This window comes from Trichomycterus rosablanca, chromosome 12 (assembly GCF_030014385.1).
Source record: "Trichomycterus rosablanca isolate fTriRos1 chromosome 12, fTriRos1.hap1, whole genome shotgun sequence".
Taxonomy (NCBI): Eukaryota; Metazoa; Chordata; class Actinopteri; order Siluriformes; family Trichomycteridae; genus Trichomycterus; species Trichomycterus rosablanca.
In genome coordinates this window covers 21,194,391-21,217,915 of record NC_085999.1, presented here as the reverse complement: position 1 = coordinate 21,217,915, position 23,525 = coordinate 21,194,391, and the positions used below count along the sequence as shown (strand labels likewise).

At 41.0% G+C, this 23,525-nt stretch overlaps 1 protein-coding gene across 4 annotated transcripts in view; it reads left to right on the top strand.

Moving 5' to 3' along the window:
• The first annotated feature begins 6,958 nt into the window (after positions 1-6,958).
• The window catches only part of dcaf6 (ddb1 and cul4 associated factor 6), a 91,021-nt gene continuing 74,454 nt past the window's right edge, over positions 6,959-23,525 (top strand). For all 4 annotated transcript variants that reach the window (XM_063006588.1, XM_063006586.1, XM_063006587.1 and 1 more), the window contains exon 1: positions 6,959-7,272. In XM_063006588.1, the coding sequence (XP_062862658.1) occupies positions 7,185-7,272 (88 nt within the window). In that variant the 5' untranslated portion in view covers positions 6,959-7,184. The remainder of the gene's footprint in view (positions 7,273-23,525) is intronic.

Sequence of the window (23,525 nt, the reverse complement as noted above, 5' to 3'; positions counted from 1 at the left end):
TTTATTGGCAGTTTGCATTCTCTGTGCATTACCGCCATCCACTGGACTGATGTGTGATCACTTTAGGACTTCATGTTAATAAAGAAACAATAAAATTTATAGTCTCCTTGTGATTTGAGTTTCTTTTAGGAATTTCATGACCGCTTTGCTTGTGGATTCTGTTTCTAGATTTAATAAGTTATTCAGTGTTAACGGTTTCTTTATTGCCTTCTTTAATTCTTCTCTTTCTTTGGAATAATATCTGCATATAAGTAATACATGTTTTACAGTTTCTACCTCATTACAGTATGGGCACATCCCAGTGTCGTGTTTTCCTAAAATGTATAGGCCGCTGTTTAAACCTGTGTGCCCTATTCTTAGTCTAGTAATCCATGTTTCCTCCTGCCGTGAGAATGAGATGTTTTTCCTATTTGTTACCTTTTGCTGGATATTATACAAGTGTCTCCCTTTTCCTTCTTTACTCCATTTTTCCTGCCATACTTTTTGAATACCTTCTTTAATTATTGTTTTAAATTCTAATTTACTTAGTGGGATCTGTACTTCTACCTGTTCTGATTGTGTTGCTTCTTTTGCCAGCTTATCTACCCTTTCATTTCCCTCAATACCTATGTGTGCTGGAATCCAGGTGAACTGTAACTGTACATTTTGTTGATTTATTATGTAAATCATCTGATGTGCTTCATCAACCAAATCTTGTCTACTTGTGGATTTACCGGTTTGTATGCTTGTTAGAGCGGACATTGAGTCTGAACAAATTACTGTTTTATGTGGTTTAGCTTCTTCTACCCAGTGTAGTGCTAATATAATGGCCATCATCTCTGCAGTGAATATTGAGATGTGATCTGTGGTTCTCTTTTTTATTGTTCTGTTGTATTTGGGTATGTAAACTGCCACGCCCGTTTTACCTGTTGGCTCTTTAGACGCATCTGTGAATATTTGTACTACTTCATTATATGTTTCATGACGGTACTGTTGAATGTTTTGATGACCTCTAGTCTTGATTATATTTTTTATTTCTAGGTTGACTGCCGGATATACGAAAAGCCACGGCGGGATTGTGCTCATGGTAACGGTTTTATTGCACTGTATATTTCTAATTCCCATATTCTCTGCTTCTTTATCACCATACCATCCGAAACTATTTTGCACCTTGTGCCCGTACTCCCAGCATTCTTTTAAAACTTGTTTTGTGGGATGTGAACTTTCATGTCCTTTCAAGTTAACCCAGTATGCAAGAGAGAGCTTTAGCCTCCTGAGACTTAACGGCATCTCTCCTGCTTCTATTTGTAATGATGGGATAGGGGAAGTTCGAAATGCTCCACAACACAGTCTGAGAGCTTTGGCCTGCACCCTATCTAGTTCAGCTATTGTGGATTTTGCTGCTGATTTATATACTGTACTTCCATAATCAAGCTTTGATCGAATCACTGCTATGTAAATTCTTTTCAATGAGAGACCTGTTGCCCCCCAGTTGTACCCTGATAGACATTTCAGTATATTGATGGCCTTCTTACATTTATCAATTACTTTTTGTACATGAGTTTTAAAAGTGAGCTTAGAGTCGAACCACACTCCTAGATACCTAATTTCACTGACCTGCTTTAGTGTTTGTCCATATAACTTTAGGTCTATTGTAGGTCTAACCCTTTCATTCAAATGACCATTTTTCAACCTGTCTTATTGCTATTTGCATTCTATACTGTAGGTTATCGATGTTCCGACCCCTTACCCATAATGCCCCATCATCTGCATATAACCGCGTCTCTTGTCCGCCAATCAAAAACATCTTAGCGAGCCGGGGGGTGGGGGGGGGGGGGGGAAGACAACTACTGTCCAATCCATGCGTGTGTGGAGCGACTTCACCGGCCAATCCACATACAGATGGCTGTTTTTGTCTGAATGTGGTTGGCTCACTACTAACTACAAAGCGTATTAGATAAGGCTTTCATATCTAATGCTCCAGCTTCATTCATACCACGATTTATCCTGGTCGCTGTCGCGGTGTGTTAGGTTTCCCCAGGATCAGTGGGCGCAATGTACACGCCTCAAAAGACATAGCCAACCATGTCTGTATGTAGACACCCGACTGGCCAAGAGCACGGGCAATTCCAGCGATAGTGGGCTAGCGTAATTTTACCGTTGTGCCACCCGATCTCCTATGCTACATCTTTTCAACACTAATCTACTGCGGAACGCACCATATGTTAGGCATAGTGCTTTATAAAGTGTTTATAAAGCGACCCCGCCCCCTCAGCTAGTGCACAGCTGTGGAATTTTTTTTCAGATACTCAATGAAGATCTACTGTAATTTGCCCTGCTTTGATATTACAGTTTTTCTCAATCGCTAAAATACTAAACCCCATTCTTGGAACACATCTGTCATCTGCCAACCTTAAACCATATTCTCCTAGTATGACACAATTTTTATATCTGATTCAACCTTTTTGCAAAACTCTAAACACATTCTCACTGACTAACACACATTTCTCATGGTAGTGCACTTTGATGCAAAACGGCAGAGATGGAAATGCAGAACCCCATTGCTGTTGATGGCCACACTTACATTTTAAGTATTTAGCAGACACTTTTATCCAAAGCAACTTACAGCATACAGTCTAAGCAACTGAGGGTTAAGGGCCTTGCTCAAGGGCCCAGCAGTGGCAACCTGGAAGTGGTGCGGTTTATACCTGCAACCTTCTGCTTACTGGTCCAGTACCTTAACCACTAGGCTACATGGTCACATTGCCACCACGATGGACAGGCATTTCTATAATTGCAGGTTCACCAATTATGTTGCAACCACTTTGCCTCTTTGTGAGATTGAACCCAGTTTCGTCCAAATATAAACATTTATGGGGCCTCTCCATGGGTTTCAATTTAAATGTGACACATCATAACAGACCTTATGATGTTGTATACATGTGCTGCTTTACATACAATACAGTATTTGATATGAATGCTCATGTTCTTGGTTGTCCTCGTCTTCCTCTTCGTCCACCACAATGCAAAATGTGTTTTTGTCAGTGATAATCTGTTTAAAGTTTTGCAAAAAGGTTGAATCAGATATGAAAACTGTGTCAAACTGGGAGAAAATGGTTTAAGGTTTTGTGAAAAAAGTTGACAGATATGTTCCAAGAATGGATTTTAGTATTTTAGCAATTCAGGAAAACTGTAAGACTATCAAAAAATCAGTATACAAATACAAATGATGGAAATTTCATCAAGGGAAATATTTACCCTGAGTGAAGGAAAAACACTTAACAAAATAGAAACACTCTTATAACAACCTTATTCTAACCTTAACCAGTTCTGTTCCCCCTCTGAATGTTAACCCAACAACCCTAACCATTAACTTGGTTCTGCTTGTAAATAATTCTCTTTGGTCTCTCCTCTCAAGTACACCTGTTATCTTCTAAATCTATATAACTCCCTCCTCCCTTCCATACAATAAACTGGAAACTTACTCAAACTTACTGCCCAATTCTGGCAGAAGTCCAACCAACACAAAGCAAAACAGCATGCAGCCACACAGAAGCACAACCAGGTTATTCAGAGCAAAAACTTACAGAACGCACAGGGAGTGGATTCTCTCCCAAGAATACACCTGCTCCACACTTACCTGTTCTTATAAAATCTACAACCTATGCTGTATTATCCAACTGTGTGTGTGTCCGAATACATTTGGTGATGCAGTTGGTGGTATCTGGATACTTATGGTCTTGTAGTTTGTAACGCCTCAAAACTTTTGGTCATGTAGTTGGTTGTATTCAAACAAGTCTGGTGATGTAGTTGGTGGTGTCTGAAAACTTTTGGTCTTGTAGTTGGTCATGTCCAAGCATGTTTGGTGATGTAGTTAATTGTGTTCAAATACTTTTGGTGTTGTATTTGGTGGTGTCCAAGTACTTTTGGTCGCGCAGTTTGTGGTGTCCGAATACTTTTGGTGATGAAGTTGGTGGTGTTCGAATACTTTTGGTCATGTAGTTGGTGTTTTCTGAATACTTTTGGTGATGAAGTTGGTGGTGTTCGAATACTTTTGGTCATGTAGTTGCTGGCATCCAAATATGGTGTCTGAATAGTTTTAGTCTTGTAGTTGTTGTTGTCTGAGTAATTTTGGTCATATAGTCATCTAAAAAAGCAATGTTGTTTTCTGAGCACCATTTAGACATCCAGCAGTTCAGCGACAATAACCTGCTGTAGGTTTTGCCACTGCGCTGAACTGCGTAAGGGGCCAGAGCATACTATTGCCAAGTTCACACTACACGACTTTCCAAGTCGTCAGGTCACTGTACAGTTCACACTACACAACTGGATCTCTTGTAATCGGAAGTCTTTCAAGTCGGTGTGGCTTTCCCACTACATGACTGATCGGCAATAGGGGGTTTCACACTACATGATCTATCACCAACTGGAATCGCAAGTGAGCTTCTCTGGTCTCCCACACTACGTTTTGTCATGAAAACAAACGCGAGAAGTGACAAAAGATTTAATGATACCACGTCCAAAAATGCACGTCAACAAGTAGTGAGCAATCAAAGTTTGTGCGCTGATGTTGCGTAAAGTCAAGGAGAAAAAAAAAATGAATCTGAGTGGATTTGGCTTGGATTGTTCTGTAGTGAGTTGGAGGTTAATAAACATTTTTTGCAATGCAATGTTGGTGTTTTGTAGAGAACGATAAGGTCAGAAATACTGTAAAACTTGTGTGTGTGCTGATGTATTCTCATATAAACTATATTACGCCCCTGTCCCACCTTTTTACAACTCCTCCCCTATGTTTCCCCTCACACTGTATCTTGCGTTCTCATTGACTGTTCGACATGGCACTCATTGCCAGTCGGGCAACGCAGATCCAGATATTTGACAAGCTAGATATATAACTTCACTCGGCGAGCCGCTTGGATTGAGTTGTTGCGTAGTTCACACATAGCGTTTTGATCGCAGAGCGAATGCCGAGTTGCTCCCGAGCCGGCAAATCTAGCGCCGACTAGTCGGCGAACGAACATCAGGGCAAAAAGTCATGTAGTGTGAACTAGGCACAACTCACACACCTCTTTAGCATTACTCTTCATAACCTCAGACTGCCTCAACTGTACATCATTAGTGCTGACGTGAATAAACATAGGTAAAAATCTACGGTTAGCATTAGCCAGCACTTTAAGCTTTGCTCTGACGTCGGGCGCCCTGGCCCCCGGAATGCAGGTGACTATGGTTGCTGGTGTATCCACCAAGCACAAGGCAGAAATACCCACTGGAAACACCCAACAGATAAGCCAATCAATGTATAGGCGCCCGGCCATAGCAGAGCAGAGATGAGAATCTAACCCACACGTTTGGGATGCTGTGCCGCCTTAACATTTAAAAAATTTTTGGATCTAAATTGTAAATATTGTGGTGGAACATTTGAATTAGTTTAATTTTTCTTTAATTATTTTTCCTTCTAATTGCATTTCTGATCTTCTCCCAGATACCTGAACAGGGGCCCTAAAGAGAAACATTATTCCTCTATTGTACATCTGACATCAGACAGTCTGAGACTAAGCTGCAAATTAACCAATATATGTGCAGTCATAGTTTACAATCACCTATTGAACGCCCGTAGACGAAAAGCTTGAGAGGCCAATTCACACTTGGCCATCTTGACCCAAGAAGGTCATAAAACCCCCAAAGAGCTTCAAAAGAACATGCAAACTCCACACAGAAAGGGCCCAGATTGCTCCTCTTGGGAATTGAACCCACAACCTTGCTGTAAGGCGGCAGTGCTACCCACCGAGCCACCATTCCACCTTGATTTACCAATGCCTCCTCCTGTTCCTAGAGTAGATAAGGCCTCCCCAGAAATGTCAATTTAAGTCTGTTTGTCATCCGAGCTGTGCCCATTAAGTGTTAATAAAGACCTGCTGAAGACCTGATCTCCTAATTCCTGTATGCCAGATTTCTAACAACCTACCATTACACATTTGATACCATTACATTAGAAATCATATTCAAGTTATTTATATCTGAACCTATTTTGCATGTTTAATGTTTTTTCATATTTTTAAATTTTTTTATTTATTTATGCATTTTCTCCCCCTTTTCTCCCTTTTAGCGTGTCCAATTGCCCGATTGCGTCATGCTTCCTCTCCACCAATGCCGATCCCTGCTCTGATTGAGGAGAACGAAGACAACCCGCGCCCCCTCCGAAACGTGGGCAGCATGTCGTATGCATCTTATCACCTACACTTTGACGAGTGCAGTGCAACTCAGCACTGTGTACGGAGAGACACACTCTGAGAGCACTCTTTACTCATCTCTGTGGAGGCGCCATCAATCAGCCAGCAGAGGTCGTAATTGCATTAGTTATGAAAGAGAAACCCTATCTGGCTTAATCCCACCCATATCTGAAAAACAATCATTGTTCATGTGGCCGCTCAGCTTAGCTAGCAGGCAGAGTTGAGATTCGATACGATGTATTCGAGATCCCAGCTCTGGTTCCAGCATGTGTTTTTACCGCTGCGCCACCTGAGTGGCTGTTTTTTCTTATGTTAAGGATGTTCTTTTACTCGCTTTATAACTAGGATAGGAGGATAGGTGTATCTAGAGGTGTTAAATAGTAATTTTTGAAAAAGGTCAAATGGATTTTTTATATCAAGTGACATAATTTGGAAAAGGAGGACAAAGTTTTTTGGTAAGCTGTAAGCTTGCTCTTATTCAGAACAGTAAAAAGCCTTACCTGGTTAGAAAAAGGAAGTTGGAGAAAAAAACGGAAAACAGCAGACTTCATAACTGCAACTTCATAACTTCGCACTACTTCACTCAACATGTAAATTCATCAAAGGCCATCGAAGTGTCTGCGTAACTTTGCGCTCACTTGATGCTCTTGAATGCTCGCGGGAGCTGCGTACGCGCAAACGTTTAGGGAGCTGCGTGTTGATTGGTGGTTGTGTAAGCGCTGGCACACAGTGTGCACTTGAGTTAGCAAACATAGCTTGTTTATTTTTAACTGGTGATGACTCTGAGGCAGAACCTAGGGTTCTGTAGGGTTGTCGACTGTGTCCGATTTTCTGTGAGATTAAGCCTTGGAGTGAAGGAAAGGAAGAAGAAAGAGGCACTGCTAAGCTAAGAGCTGTAGCGCATGAAGTGGATTGTTGTTTTTCTTCGTGCTGAGAGGTTGTACTAGAACACAACTGTGAGAGACAGACAGCACCATGTCCTGTTCTGGGAATTTCATATGGGATGTGAGGAAACGAGCCATCGGATACACACATCCTAACACAATCCGCACAAATTATTTAGGTAAGTCGATCAAGCAGGCTGTTTGTGTTTTAGCGTTTTTCTGTTAGTGACATTTAAACTCGTTTGTTTATCTCGGGTACTAACAGCTGTCACTTCTCGAATGAGTGGGCTGATCACAAAGTGTTTCGACTGACATGTTTCCACTGAACCTCTGTTTGAATATTACTTATGATGACCTATAATATAGAGCTCATGTCACATACAGCCGAAGTCAAAAGTATGCATACAGGTCTTAGAAGCATGTTTGAATCTCTCTGAAGTCAGTCAGTTTGTAGGTTTACATGCTATGTCGTGCAAACAAAGTAGCCCCTGCACTTGTATTATCTTTGTCTTTGTGATTAGAAAGACATTAGTCAAACTTTCAATCTTTAAGCTCTTGGTGATGTAAAGCTTGGGGGTTAGTGGACAGTGACACCTAGTTTCCAGCAGCTGCTGACTCAGACCATTTTTGATGCCTATTAAAAAGGGCACCCTTATTTTTAGACACAGAAGAGTCAGGCACACAAAAAGGGCTAAATAAGTAGAACTTCCTCCACAATAATAATAATAATAATAAAAATAATCATAGTTGCAATATAAATGTTTTTTAATTAAAACTTTATAATAAATTAATTAAATCTTAAATTGGTCAAATGTTTTTTGCTAAATAAGTTTACTTTTGCAGTTTTGTTTTGCATCTGTATTTGAAAATCTTTACATGACATCTGAATGTGGCGTCATGTACCGCCTTTTACATTTACGGCATTTAGCAGACGCTTATATCCAAAGCGACTTACTGTACCTTGACAGTATACAGTCAAAGCAGTTGAGGGTTTAGGGCCTTGCTTAAGGGCCCAACAGCGAAAATCTGACAGTGGTGGGGCATGAACCAACGACCTTTCGATTACTAGTCCAGTACCTTTACCGCTAGGCTACAACTTCTTGTTGAGACATTTTATTCTGCCATTATGTACAACCCCAAATCAGAAAAAGTTGGGACAGTATGGAAAATCCAAATAATAAAAAAAACCCACAAAGTTTCTTACTTTTACTTTGACTTGTATTTCTAGTATGAACCTGAGATATTTCATGTTTTATCTGCTTAGCTTTATTTCATTTATTAATAAACATCAATTCCTGCATTACAGGGCTGCAACACATTCCAGAAAAAGTTGGGACAGTAAAAAATTGACCACTTTGTAATGTTGCCATTCCTTTTCACCACACTTAAAAGACGTTCTGGCACCGAGGATACCAAGTGATTTAGTGTTTCAGGTTTTATTTTGTCCCATTCTTCCTGCAAATACGTCTTAAGATGTGCAACATTACGGGGCCATCGTTGTCGCATTTTTCATTTAAAAATTCTCCAAACATTCTCTATTGGGGACAGGTCAGGACTGCAGGCAGGCCAGTCCAATACCCATACCCTCTTTCTTCTGCAGCCATGCCTTTGTAATGTGTGCAGCATGTGGTTTTGCATTGTCTTGTTGAAAAAGGCATGGACGTCCCTGGAAAAGATGACGTCTTGAAGGCAGCATATGTTACTCTAAGATCTCAGTGTACTTTTCTGAATTAATGCTGCCATCACAGAAGTGTAAATGACCTTTGCCAAGGGCACTGACACTGCCCCATACCATGGCAGACCCTGGCTTTTGAACTTGTTGCTGATAACAGTCTGGATGATCCTTTTTTCTTTGGTCTGGAGCACACAGTGTCCATTTTTTCCAAAAAAGACCTGGAATGCTGATTCATCTGACAACAATACACATTCCTACTGTGAGATGGTCCATTGTAGTTGCCTCTGAGCTCAGAGAAGTCAACGCCGCTTCTGGACATGGTAAACATAAGGCTTCTTATTTTCACAGTAAAGTTTTAAGTTGCATTTGTACATGTAACTCTGTATTGTAGTGCTTGACGAAGGTTTGTCAAAGTAATCCCTTGCCCATGTGGTTATATCAGCTATTGTTGAGTGTCGGTTTTTGATGCAGTGCCGCCTGAGGGATTGAAGATCACGGGCATTCAGCTTAACCTTGCGCCTTTTGTCTTTATGCATTGAAATTCCTCCCGACTCCTTGAATCGTTTAATGATATTATGCACTGTAGAGGGAGAAATATGCAAATCTCTTTCAGTCTTTCTTGAAGGTACATTGTTTTTAAACATTTCAATAATTTTCTCACACATTTGTTGACAAACTGGAGATCCTCTGGCCATCTTTGCTAATCAAGGACTCAGCCTTTCCTGGATTCTGCTTTTGTACCAAACCATGATTATAATCACCTGTTGACATCACCTGTTTTGAATCACATCATTATTTAGTTTTTTCACCTCATTACTAGCCCTAAATTCCCCCCGTCTTTTTGGAATGTGTTGCAGGCCTGAAATGCAGGAATGAAGGTATATTAACAAATAAAATAAAGTTGAGCAGACAAAACATGAAATATTTTGGGTTCAAACTGTCTGCAATCAAATAAAAGTCAAGGAACACTTTTTCCAGACTGATCAAAGCTCAATGAATTCCAGCGTGGTACTGTAATAGGATGCCACCTGCACAACAAGTCCAGTCGTGAAATTTCCTCGCTACAAAATATTCCACAGTTAACTGTCAGTGGTATTATAACGAAGTGGAAGCGATTGGGAACGACTGCAACTAAGCCACGAAGTGGTAGGCCACGTAAAATGACAGAGCGGTGCATAGTGCGCAGAGGTCGCGAACTTTCTGCAGAGTCACTCGCTACAGACCTCCAAACTTCATGTGGCCTTCAGATTAGCTCAAGAACAGTGCGTAGAGAGCTTTATGGATTGGGTTTCCATGGCCGAGCAGCTTCATCCAAGCCTTACGTCACCAAGTGCAATGCAAAGCGTCAGAAGCAGTGGTGTAAAGCACGCCGCAACAGGACTCTAGAGCAGTGGAGACGTGTTCTCTGGAGTGACGAATCACGCTTGTCCGTCTGGCAATCCGATGGACGACTCTGGGTTTGGCGGTTGCCAGGGGAACGGTATTTGTCTGACTGCGTTGTGCCAAGTGTAAAGGAGTTGGGCTCAGCCATTTAGTTCCAGTAAAAGGTTACAGTGTTAACATCATCTTCGAGGAAGGAATGTGGTCGGAAAAAAATCTTGAATGATCGTGATCGGCGATCACTTAAACATTTGGTGAAATCAAATCGTAGAAAAACTACAGTAGAACTCAGGGATATGTTTAATAGTGAAAGTAAGAGCATTTCCACATGCACAATGTGAAGGGAACTCAAGGGATTGGGACTAAACAGCTGTGTAGCCTTAAAAAACCACTTGTCAGTGAGGCTAACCGGCAAAATAGCTTCAATTTGCTAGGGAGCATAAAGATTGGACTCTGGAGCAATGGAAGAAGGTCATGTGGTCTGATGAGTCCAGATTTACACTGTTCCAGAGTGATGGGCACATCATTGTAAGAAGAGAGGCGGCTGAAGTGATGCACCCATCATGCCTAGTGCCTACCGTACAAGCCTGTGGTGGCAGTGCTATGATCTGGAGTTGCTGCAGTTGGTCAGGATAGGTTCAGCAACGTTATGTGCCCAAAGAATGAGGTCAGCTGACTATTGATGGTTATTCCATCAATGGATTTTTTCTTCCTTGATGGCACGGGCATATTCCAAGATGACAATGCCAGGATTCATCGGGCTCAAATTGTGAAAGAGTGGTTCAGGGAGCATGACGCATCATTTTACACATGGATTGGCCACCACAGACCAGACCTAAACCCCATTGAGAATCTTTGGGATGTGCTGGAGAAGACTTCCATCATCAGTACAAGATCTTGGGGAAAAATTAATGCATCTCTGGACAGAAATAAAAGTTGTGACATTGCAGAAGCTTGTGGAAACGATGCCACAGCGAATGCATGCCGTAATCAAAGCTAAAGGCAGTCCAAGGAAATATTAGAGTGTGTGACCTTTTTTTTTTTTGACCAGGCAGTGTATATATATATATATATATATATATATATATATATATATATACAGGGGTTGGACAATGAAACTGAAACACCTGTCATTTTTGTGTGGGAGGTTTCATGGCTAAATTGGACCAGTCTGGTGGCCAATCTTCATTAATTGCACATTGCACCAGTAAGAGCAGAGTGTGAAGGTTCAATTAGCAGGGTAAGAGCACAGTTTTGCTCAAAATATTGCAATGCACACAACATTATGGGTGACATACCAGAGTTCAAAAGAGGACAAATTGTTGGTGCACGTCTTGCTGGCGCATCTGTGACCAAGACAGCAAGTCTTTGTGATGTATCAAGAGCCACGGTATCCAGGGTAATGTCAGCATACCACCAAGAAGGACAAACCACATCCAACAGGATTAACTGTGGACGCAAGAGGAAGCTGTCTGAAAGGGATGTTCGGGTGCTAACCCGGATTGTATCCAAAAAACATAAAACCACGGCTGCCCAAATCACGGCAGAATTAAATGTGCACCTCAACTCTCCTGTTTCCACCTGGACTGTCCGTCGGGAGCTCTACAGGGTCAATATACACGGCCGGGCTGCTATAGCCAAACCTTTGGTCACTCGTGCCAATGCCAAACGTCGGTTTCAATGGTGCAAGGAGCGCAAATCTTGGGCTGTGGACAATGTGAAACATGTATTGTTCTCTGATGAGTGATGAGTTACGGTGTGGAGAAGCCCCAAAGAAGCGTACCACCCAGACTGTTGCATGCCCAGAGTGAAAGCATGGGGGTGGATCAGTGATGGTTTGGGCTGCCATATCATGGCATTCCCTTGGCCCAATACTTGTGCTAGATGGGCGCGTCACTGCCAAGGACTACCGAACCATTCTGGAGGACCATGTGCATCCAATGGTTCAAACATTGTATCCTGAAGGCGGTGCCGTGTATCAGGATGACAATGCACCAATACACACAGCAAGACTGGTGAAAGATTGGTTTGATGAACATGAAAGTGAAGTTGAACATCTCCCATGGCCTGCACAGTCACCAGATCTAAATATTATTGAGCCACTTTGGGGTGTTTTGGAGAAGCGAGTCAGGAAACGTTTTCCTCCACCAGCATCACGTAGTGACCTGGCCACTATCCTGCAAGAAGAATGGCTTAAAATCCCTCTGACCACTGTGCAGGACTTGTATATGTCATTTCCAAGACGAATTGACGCTGTATTGGCCGCAAAAGGAGGCCCTACACCATACTAATAAATTATTGTGGTCTAAAACCAGATGTTTCAGTTTCATTGTCCAACCCCTGTATATATATATATATATATACTGGTGCTGGTCATAAAATTAGAATATCATGAAAAAGTTGATTTATTTCAGTAATTCCATTCAAAAAGTGAAACTTGTATATTATATTCATTCATTACACACAGACTGATATATTTCAAATGTTTATTTCTTTTAATGTTGATGATTATAACTGACAACTAATGAAAACCCCAAATTCAGTATCTCAGAAAATATTGTGACAAGGTACAATATTGAAGACACCTGGTGCCACACTCTAATCAGCTAATTAACTCAAAACACCTGCAAAGGCCTTTAAATGGTCTCTCAGTCTAGTTCTGTAGGCTACACAATCATGGGGAAGACTGCTGACTTCACAGTTGTCCAAAAGACGACCATTGACACCTTGCACATGGAGGGCAAGACACAAAAGGTCATTGCTAAAGAGGCTGGCTGTTCACAGAGCTCTGTGTCCAAGCACATTAATAGAGAGGCGAAGGGAAGGAAAAGATGTGGTAGAAAAAAGTGTACAAGAAATAGGGATAACCGCACCCTGGAGAGGATTGTGAAACAGAACCCATTCAAAAATGTGGGGGAGATTCACAAAGAGTGGACTGCAGCTGGAGTCAGTGCTTCAAGAACCACCACGCACAGACGTATGCAAGACATGGGTTTCAGCTGTCGCATTCCTTGTGTCAAGCCACTCTTGAACAAGAGACAGCGTCAGAAGCGTCTCGCCTGGGCTAAAGACAAAAAGGACTGCTGAGTGGTCCAAAGTTATGTTCTCTGATAAAAGTAAATTTTGCATTACCTTTGGAAATCAAGGTCCCAGAGTCTGGAGGAAGAGAGGAGAGGCACAGAATCCACGTTGCTTGAGGTCCAGTGTAAAGTTTCCACAGTCAGTGATGGTTTGGAGTGCCATGTCATCTGCTGGTGTTGGTCCACTGTGTTTTCTGAGGTCCAAGGTCAACGCAGCCGTCTACCAGGAAGTTTTAGAGCACTTCATGCTTCCTGCTGCTGACCAACTTTATGGAGATGCAGATTTCATTTTCCAACAGGACTTGGCACCTGCACACAGTGCCAAAGCTACCAGTACCTGGTTTAAGGACCATGGTATCCCTGTTCTTAATTGGCCAGCAAACTCGCCTGACCTTAACCCCATAGAAAATCTATGGGGTATTGTGAAGAGGAAGATGCGATACGCCAGACCCAACAATTCAGAAGAGCTGAAGGCCACTATCAGAGCAACCTGGGCTCTCATAACACCTGAGCAGTGCCACAGACTGATGGACTCCATGCCACGCCGCATTGCTGCAGTAATCCAGGCAAAAGGAGCCCCAACTAAGTATTGAGTGCTGTACATGCTCATACTTTTCATGTTCATACTTTTCAGTTGGCCAACATTTCTAAAAATCCTTTTTTTGTATTGGTCTTAAGTAATATTCTAATTTTCTGAGATACTGAATTTGGGGTTTTCATTAGTTGTCAGTTATAATCATCAACATTAAAAGAAATAAACATTTGAAATATATCAGTCTGTGTGTAATGAATGAATATAATATACAAGTTTCACTTTTTCAATGGAATTACTGAAATAAATCTAATTTTATGACCAGCACCAGTATATGTATATATATATACAGTGTATCACAAAAGTGAGTACACCCCTCACATTTCTGCAGATATTTAAGTATATCTTTTCATGGGACAACACTGACAAAATGACACTTTGACACAATGAAAAGTAGTCTGTGTGCAGCTTATATAACAGTGTAAATTTATTCTTCCCTCAAAATAACTCAATATACAGCCATTAATGTCTAAACCACCGGCAACAAAAGTGAGTGCACCCCTTAGTGAAAGTTCCTGAAGTGTCAATATTTTGTGTGGCCACCATTATTTCCCAGAACTGCCTTAACTCTCCTGGGCATGGAGTTTACCAGAGCTTCACAGGTTGCCACTGGAATGCTTTTCCACTCCTCCATGACGACATCACGGAGCTGGCGGATATTCGAGACTTTGCGCTCCTCCACCTTCCGCTTGAGGATGCCCCAAAGATGTTCTATTGGGTTTAGGTCTGGAGACATGCTTGGCCAGTCCATCACCTTTACCCTCAGCCTCTTCAATACAGCAGTGGTCGTCTTAGAGGTGTGTTTGGGGTCATTATCATGCTGGAACACTGCCCTGCGACCCAGTTTCCGGAGGGAAGGGAACATGCTCTGCTTCAGTATTTCACAGTACATATTGGAGTTCGTGTGTCCCTCAATGAAATGTAACTCCCCAACACCTGCTGCACTCACGCAGCCCCAGACCATGGCATTCCCACCACCATGCTTGACTGTAGGCATGACACACTTATCTTTGTACTCCTCACCTGATTGCCGCCACACATGCTTGAGACCATCTGAACCAAACAAATTAATCTTGGTCTCATCAGACCATAGGACATGGTTCCAGTAATCCATGTCCTTTGTTGACATGTCTTCAGCAAACTGTTTGCGGGCTTTCTTGTGTAGAGACTTCAGAAGAGGCTTCCTTCTGGGGTGACAGCCATGCAGACCAATTTGATGTAGTGTGCGGCGTATGGTCTGAGCACTGACAGGCTGACCCCCCACCTTTTCAATCTCTGCAGCAATGCTGACAGCACTCCTGCGCCTATCTTTCAAAGACAGCAGTTGGATGTGACGCTGAGCACGTGCACTCAGCTTCTTTGGACGACCAACGCGAGGTCTGTTCTGAGTGGACCCTGCTCTTTTAAAACGCTGGATGATCTTGGCCACTGTGCTGCAGCTCAGTTTCAGGGTGTTGGCAATCTTCTTGTAGCCTTGGCCATCTTCATGTAGCGCAACAATTCGTCTTTTAAGATCCTCAGAGAGTTCTTTGCCATGAGGTGCCATGTTGGAACTTTCAGTGACCAGTATGAGAGAGTGTGAGAGCTGTACTACTAAATTGAACACACCTGCTCCCTATGCACACCTGAGACCTAGTAACACTAACAAATCACATGACATTTTGGAGGGAAAATGACAAGCAGTGCTCAATTTGGACATTTAGGGGTGTAGTCTCTTAGGGGTGTACTCACTTTTGTTGCCGGTGGTTTAGACATTAATGGCTGTATATTGAGTTATTTTGAGGGAAGAATAAATTTACACTGTTATATAAGCTGCACACAGACTACTTTTCATTGTGTCAAAGTGTCATTTTGTCAGTGTTGTCCCATGAAAAGATATACTTAAATATCTGCAGAAATGTGAGGGGTGTACTCACTTTTGTGATACACTGTATATGTGTGTGTGTGTGTGTGTGTAACTGGTTTTAGCTAGGTTATTATTTAGCAAATACGTTTGCACATAGTGCTAAACAATTAAATGTAGTTTGATAAAACAGTTTGACTAATATTCAAAACTAAAAGAAACTGCCAAGGGGGCAAATACTTTTTTTACTGCACTTTGCCTGCCGCTGCTGATGTAGTCTTTGCTGCTAATGTAGTCTTTTCAGTTTGACAACAGTGACAATGCAGTGGTTTTTATTAACTGAACCACACCAGAGGCCAGAAGCAAGTTTTGCAAACTACACATGTGCATTATGTCAGATCAAAATGCCTGTTGTGTAGAAATGCTGGTCACACTTCCCTGCTGGTTAAAAACTACTATTAACAACAACAACATAACAATAATAATAATAATAATAATAATAGTGAGTTCATTTTATATAGTGCCTTTGTTATAGCCAGGGATGCTTTACAAAGTAAATATTAGAAAAACAATCACAACAAAGAGGAAGGTTTTTAGTTGACCTCTAAAGGAAAAGATAGAGGAACACTTGCAAAGCGATTGTGGAAGAAAGTGTCAGAGTTTTGGTGCTGTGGAACTCACAGAAGCATGTCTAAAATGAGGTAAAGGTGTTTGGCTTGCCAATAGATATAAGAAAGCATTTGGGACAGTAAGGGTGAAGATGTGCACTGAGGTAGGTAGGGGCAGGGGCATAAAGGTTTTTGTCAAAGTAAACATATTATTTTTAGTAAACATAAGTATTTTGAGTATTTTGTATTTTATACAGAAGGCTATTGGAAGCTAATGCAGTTGATCGAGGATGGGAGTGATGCGGGCAGAATGTTAGGTAGATTTAAGGACTCCAGCTGCTGAATTTTAAATGAGCTGAAGCCGGTTTACTAGCTCAGCAGGAACACTATTAAGAAGGGAACTGCAATAATCCAGGTGTAAAAAGATGAAAGCATTTACCAAAATTTTTGCATTGTCATCGCTGACCACATGGCGAAGGTGTGAAGTCTTAGTGATAGACTTAATGTGGGCCTCAAAAGAAAGTAATGAATTGAAAACAATTCCAAGGTTTTTAACTGTTTATACAGAATTGACAGGTACATTATTTACATTAACAGAAAAAAACAGAAAAATTAGAGACCACACTGCCTTGGGCCCAACAAGCAAAAAGCAAGCAAATGTTTTATTAGGATTTACTGAACAACATAATAAAAGTTTTAGGTCAGCAATTCATGTACTTAGTAACTGAGCTGATGCTGATGTCATTTGCGTAGCAGTAGAATTTAAGTCTGTGATTGTGAATGATCTGACCTAATGGAGAGATACACTGATCAGCCATAACATTAAAACCACCTCCTTGTTTCTACACTAACTGTCCATTTTATTAGCTCCACTTACCATATAGAAGCACTTTGTAGTGCTATAATTACTGACTGTAGTCAGTCTGTTTCTCTGCATGCTTTGTTGGCCCCCTTTTATTCTGTTCTTCAATGGTCAGGACCCTTACAGGACCACCACAGAGCAGGTATTATTTAGGTGGTGGATCATTCTCAGCACTGCAGTGACAATGACATGGTGGTGGTGTGTTAGTGTGTGTTGTGCTGGTATGGGTGGATAAGACACATCAATGCTGCTGGAGTTTTTAAACACCTCACTGTCACTGCTGGACTGAGAATAGTCCACAAACCAAAAACATCCAGCCAACAGTGTCCCGTGGGCAGTGTCCTGGCACTAACTCAAACAGCAGCAACAGATGACCGATCATCTCTGACTTTACATCTGCAAGGTGGACCAACTAGGTAGGAGTGTCTAATAGAGTGGATAGTGAGTGGACATGGTATTTAAAAACTCCAGCAGCGCTGCTGTGTCTGATCCACTCATCCCAGCACAATACACACTAACGCACCACCACCACCATGTCAGTGTCACTGCAGTGCAGAGAATGATCTACCATCTAAATAATACCTGCGCTGTGGTGGTTCTGTGGGGGTCCTGACCATTGAACAACAGGGTGAAAACAGGCTAAATGTAGAGAAACCCTGGGGGTATGTAGAGAAACCCATGAGTGACAGTGGTAGCGGATGATTTATGGGCACCAATACAGATACATTGTTGCCCGTTTTCAAAATGTGAACAGAACCATTTGGATTTTTCTTTTAAAAACATTAATATAACATAAACTAACATAAAACACACATTACCATGCATTCATTGGCACTAACTGCTTAGTTACAGTGCTTTACACAGTAACGATCCCAAATCAGAAAAAGCTGTGACAGTATGGAAAAACCTAATAAAAACTGCAGTGTTCTACATGCACACCTTTTGAACCCAAGGTATCTCATGTTTTCTCTGCTAACTTAATTTTATTTGTAAATATACAGCCATCCCTGCATTTCAGGGCTGCAACATATTATTAAAAGTTGGGATTGGGCAATTTAGGGCTAGTAATGACATCTAAAACTAAGTAATTATGGGATTTTAAACAGGTGATTGTAATCATGGTTTGGTACAGAATCAGTATCCATGAAAGGCTGAGTCTTTGGGGAGCAGAGATGGGCAGTGTGTTTCCAGTTTGTTAACAAATGCCTAAGAAAGTTATTGAAATGTTTAAAAACTATGTTCCTCAAAAAGGATTGGAAGGGATTTGCATATTTTTCCTCTACACTGCAAAATACTAGTATTAAATGATTAAAATAATCTGGATAAATTCTAGTGCATAAAGGGCAAGGGGGCAAGCCTAAGCTCAACACTTTAAAATATCTGATTTGTCAGATGGCACTTAGATGGCAATTGTAATTCATAAATAGCTGATATAAACACATTGGCATGGGGTTACGTTGGAAATCCTTGTCAAGCACTACAATACAGAGTTTATTACTTAACTTAACTTAAACTTACAACTTTACTGTTTTCTTTAAAAAAGAAGCCTTATGTTAACCATGTCACCATCACACAGTGGAAATGTTTTTTGTGGTCAGACGAATTAGTATTCCAGATCATTTTTGAAAGAAGTGGATGCCGCATGCCGCGTCCAAAGACAAAAAAGGACCATTCAGACTGTTATCAGCAACAAGTCCAAACGCAGGGTCTGTGCCTTTGTCAAAGGTAATTTACACTTCTTTGATAGCAGGATTAATGCACAGAAGTATATTGGGAGTTTAAATGTATGTTGACACCTTTTTCAGGGATGTTCATGCATTTTTCAACCACACCATGCAAAACCACATGCTGCACACATGGCTGTGGAAGACAAGTGTAGACTGTGGAAGACTAGACTGGCCTGCCTACAATTCTGACCTCTCCCCAACAGAGAATTTGTGTATAATTTTAAAACGAACAATGCGATAATGACAACCCTGTACTGTTGCGCACCTTAAGACATATTTGCAAGAAGAATGGGACAAGTAACACCAGAAACACTTCATTGCTTTGTATTATCTGTGCCAAACATCCTTTAAGTTCTGTAAGAAGGAATAGGAACATTACAACGTGTTTTTAATGCCTTACTGTCCAACCATTTTGGAATGTGATTCAGGCCTGCAATGCAGTAATGGATACATATTACCAGATAAAATGAAGCTGACAAACCAAATCAGATGTGTGTTTCCTTTAAAAATGTTTTTCCTTTACGGTTTTTGTCAGTATAACTACAAATCCTTTTAGTCGTTAGCAAATCTTTCACTTTTTAACTTAAATTATAACATTGTAAGTTGCAGGTCACTAACTATTACTAAGTTAACCCTGGACATGAATTTTTTTAACTAGAGAGGTTCATTTACTGACGGAACATTTGAGTGTGATTGCAGATCTGCAGTGGCAGAGTATGTGGGGGTTGAATACTTTTGCTCAGATAGGATAGCATGTTTTTTGGTGGGGTGTGAATACACACAAACACCAGTCTGAGCAAAAGTAAGCATGCACACACAAGCATGCTCAGCAATGCTAATGTGTTGCTATGTGTTTGGCAAGGTGTTCTCATTGGTTGTTAAGGTTTTCTTAGATGGCTACTAAAGTATAGCTAGTCTGTTGCTATGGTAACAGGTTGTTGTTAAAGAGTTGCTAGGCAGTTACCAAGATGATGCCAAATGGTTGCTAAGGTGTTGTTAGGTGATTTACTATGGTAGTGGTTTAAGAGCTAACATGAGTTCCCAGGTAGTTGTTAGGGGCAGTTGTCAAGGTGTATAGAGGTTGCTAAGCGGTTGCTAGGTGATTGTTAAGGTGTTGCTAGGCAGTTGCCAAGGCGTATCGAGTGGTTTCTAAGGTGGGGTTACTAAATGGTTGCTAAGGTACTTCTGGTGGTTGGTAGGGTGGTATGGGTGGTTGCTACGGTGTTTTTTTGGTGTATGTGTAAATACTTTCACTCAGTTATGTGACTGGGTGTGTGTTCAAGCATGTATTTTGTGGGGGAATGAATACCTTCGCCCAGGCAGTTTATAAGCACACAGTTGTTGGGGTTAGAATACTTTTGCTCAGACAGGTGTTTGTGTGTGGTTGCCATGGTTTTTAGATGGTTGCTAAGATAAATGAATGAGAGTGATTGGGAAAGAGGGATTAATAAAAGGAAAAACTGAGTAGTATACAGACCATAGCGTCATCTGTGGGACGGATGTTTTATAATTAAAACAGTTTCGATATATTGGAAATTGTGGGAGATGAAAGCTGGACGAAAAACAATCAGAATAATAGTCATAATAATAATAAAAACTAGAGTGTTGCATTTCATGAAGAAAATGCGAGTGTGATTGCAGCTCATAATTAGTATAGTATGTGGAGTGTGAATACTCAGGCAGGTTAGTGTGTGTGTCTGTGCAACCAGTAGATGTCGGTGTCCGAATACTTTTCCTCATGCAGTTGGTGGCGTCCAAATACTTTTGGTCATGTAGTTGGTGGTGTCTGAATACTTTTGGTCATGCAGTTGGTGGTGTCCAAATATTTTTGGTCATGCAGTTGGTGGCGTCCAAATACTTTGGTCATGCAGTTTGTGATGTTTGAATACTTTTGGTGAAGCAGTTGGTGGTGTACGAATACTTTTAGTTATGTAGTTGGTGGGGGTGTAAATACTTTTGGTCATGTAGTTGGTTGGGGTGTGGATATTTTTGGTCATGCAGGTGTCTCTGTACAAACTATCATTTGAGCAAAAGTTTAGCGTATCCACCTGCCTCACAAAAAATAAATGTAAGTCAATAGGGCAAAAAAGGGAGATAAAAATGGGCAGCACGGGTAAACGGGTGTGCATATCCAAAAATTGTATACAAGCCACGGTGTCACCAACGGGCCGGATGATTCGAAGTTGGAATGGCGTTAATATTTTGAAATTTCAAAAAATGAATTGAAGTAAATGGGGCAAGAAAACGGGCATGGCAGGTGTGGGTATCCAAAAATTGTATACAAGTTGCGGTGTCGTCACCGGGCCAGACGATTTAGAATTGAAACAGCGTCGATATCTCGAAATTTCAAAAAATGAATGTAAGTTAATTGGGCAAAAAACGGGTGTGGCGGATGAGTGGGTGTTCATATTCAAAAGCTGCAATCACACTAATACTTATAATAAGACTAAGAATAACAATAGTGTGATCACACTAATAATACATAGATAGAGAGTAGGGCTGGGCGGTATGGCCAAAAATTTGTATCACTGGGATTTTATATAGGTCTTTGGCTTAGTCTTTTTTTCAAGATTACTTAGAATATAAAGCGTTTTCGTTTCATCATGTTTAAATTACACCGATCAACCATAACATTAAAACCACCTTCTTGTTTTTACACTCACTGTCCAGTTTATCAGCTCCACTTACCATATAGAAGCACTTTGTAGTTCTACAATTACTGACTGTAGTCCATCTGTTTCTCTACATGCTTTGTTAGCCCCCTTTCATGCTGTTCTTCAATGGTCAGGACCCCCACAGGACCACCACAGAGTAGGTATTATTTGGGTGGTGGATGATTCTCAGCACTACAGTGACACTGACATGGTGGTGGTGTGTTAGTGTGTGTTGTGCTGGTATGGGTGGATCAGACACAGCAGCGCTGCTGAAGTTCTTAACCACCTCACTGTCACTGCTGGACTGAGAATAGTCCACCAACCAAAAATATCCAGCCAACAGCGCCCCGTGGGCAGCGTCCTGTGACCACTGATGAAGGTCTAGAAGATGACCAACTCAAACTGCAGCAATAGATGTGCGATTGTCTCTGACTTTAAATCTACAAGGTGGACCAACCAGGTAGGAGTGTCTATTAGAGTGGACAGTGAGTGGACACGGTATTTAAAAACTCCAGCAGCACTGCTGTGTCTGATCCACTCATCCCAGCACAACACACACTAACACACCACCACCACGGGTGATAAAATGGACAGTAAGTGGACAAGGAGGTGGTTTTAATGTTATGGCTGATCGGTGTATAACGGAGGTTTTAAGAGCTATAAAATTAGCTTGGCCCCACAAAATGACTCAATATATGAAGGTATGAATATGCATGCAACAGTTGCAGAATGTGAACAATTTTTACTGTGCAAACTGCAAACTGCAAACAGAACGTTGATGCCAAAAACCATAACATTTTATTGTGTAAGTATTATACAGTTTCTTTAGTTCTCCCAGTATAATCGTTATACTGTTATACTGAGGTATTGCTCTATTGTACAACATGATCACAGATTGTTGTTGGAAAGCAGGCGAGTGTATATAGCTCCACTTCCAGCTTGCTTCTGGGTTGTTGGTATAACGTTAAAAAATAACACTATTTTTCGATCCCATAAAAGTGAATCCACTTTTTAACCTTTTTTCTCAACTGTCTATAGAGAAATCATGTCTTTGCATAGGTGGATTGTTGCTGCGTTTGTAAAGTCACGCTATTGATGTGCTATATTAATCTACAGCCTTTTAAAATTTACATTTCACAATTTTTGGATTTTTTTTTTACATTGTTTGATGATTCTATTGATTTCTGGATGTTTATTGGCCGAGAACGAGATGAAAAAACCTTGGACGTCAGGCGAACATTCAGTATAAAACTAACATGACCACGGTGGTGTACGGTGTCCAGTATGCGAATCCCTACACAAGTGCACATTTATTTCCGGTTGAAGTGAAATGTTGAATTCGGAAAATTAAAATATGATCTGTTTTTCAGTTTCTGCTTGTTTGTTATTTGTGAAACCCACATGTTGCTTATATTTGAAGTCTACAGCAACTGTATAAACTATGCCACTGTATAGCGGTATATGAAAAATCCATACCGTACGAATAATTGAAGCCGGTATACCGAATGAACCATCATACCGCCCAGCACTAATAGAGAGGTGCATTTCCTGTAGAAAATGCGAGTGTGATTGCAGTTTAGTGGTGGTAAAGTACATGGGGGGTTGAATACTTTTGGTCATGCATGCAGAAGTTCAGTAGCTCAACCTGCCTTTCAAAAAAATAAATGGAACTGAATGGGGCAAAACATGGGTATAAACGGGTGAATGGGTATGCGTATTCAAAAGCTTTATACAAGCTGTGGTGTCAACAATGGGCTGAACGACTAAGAGTTGGAACGGCATCAGTATTTTGAAATCTAAAAAAATTAATGAAAGAGAATGGGGCAAAAATTGGTATAGAAATGGGTGTGGCAGGTAAATGGGTGCGCATATCCAAAAGCTGTATAGATGTTGCAATGTCATCAATGGGGCAGACGATTAAGAGTTGGAATGGCGTTGATATCTCAAAAATTGCAAATGAAGAAAGCCGGATTATTAACATTTTATTCATTTGTAAAACAACCCTTTAAAT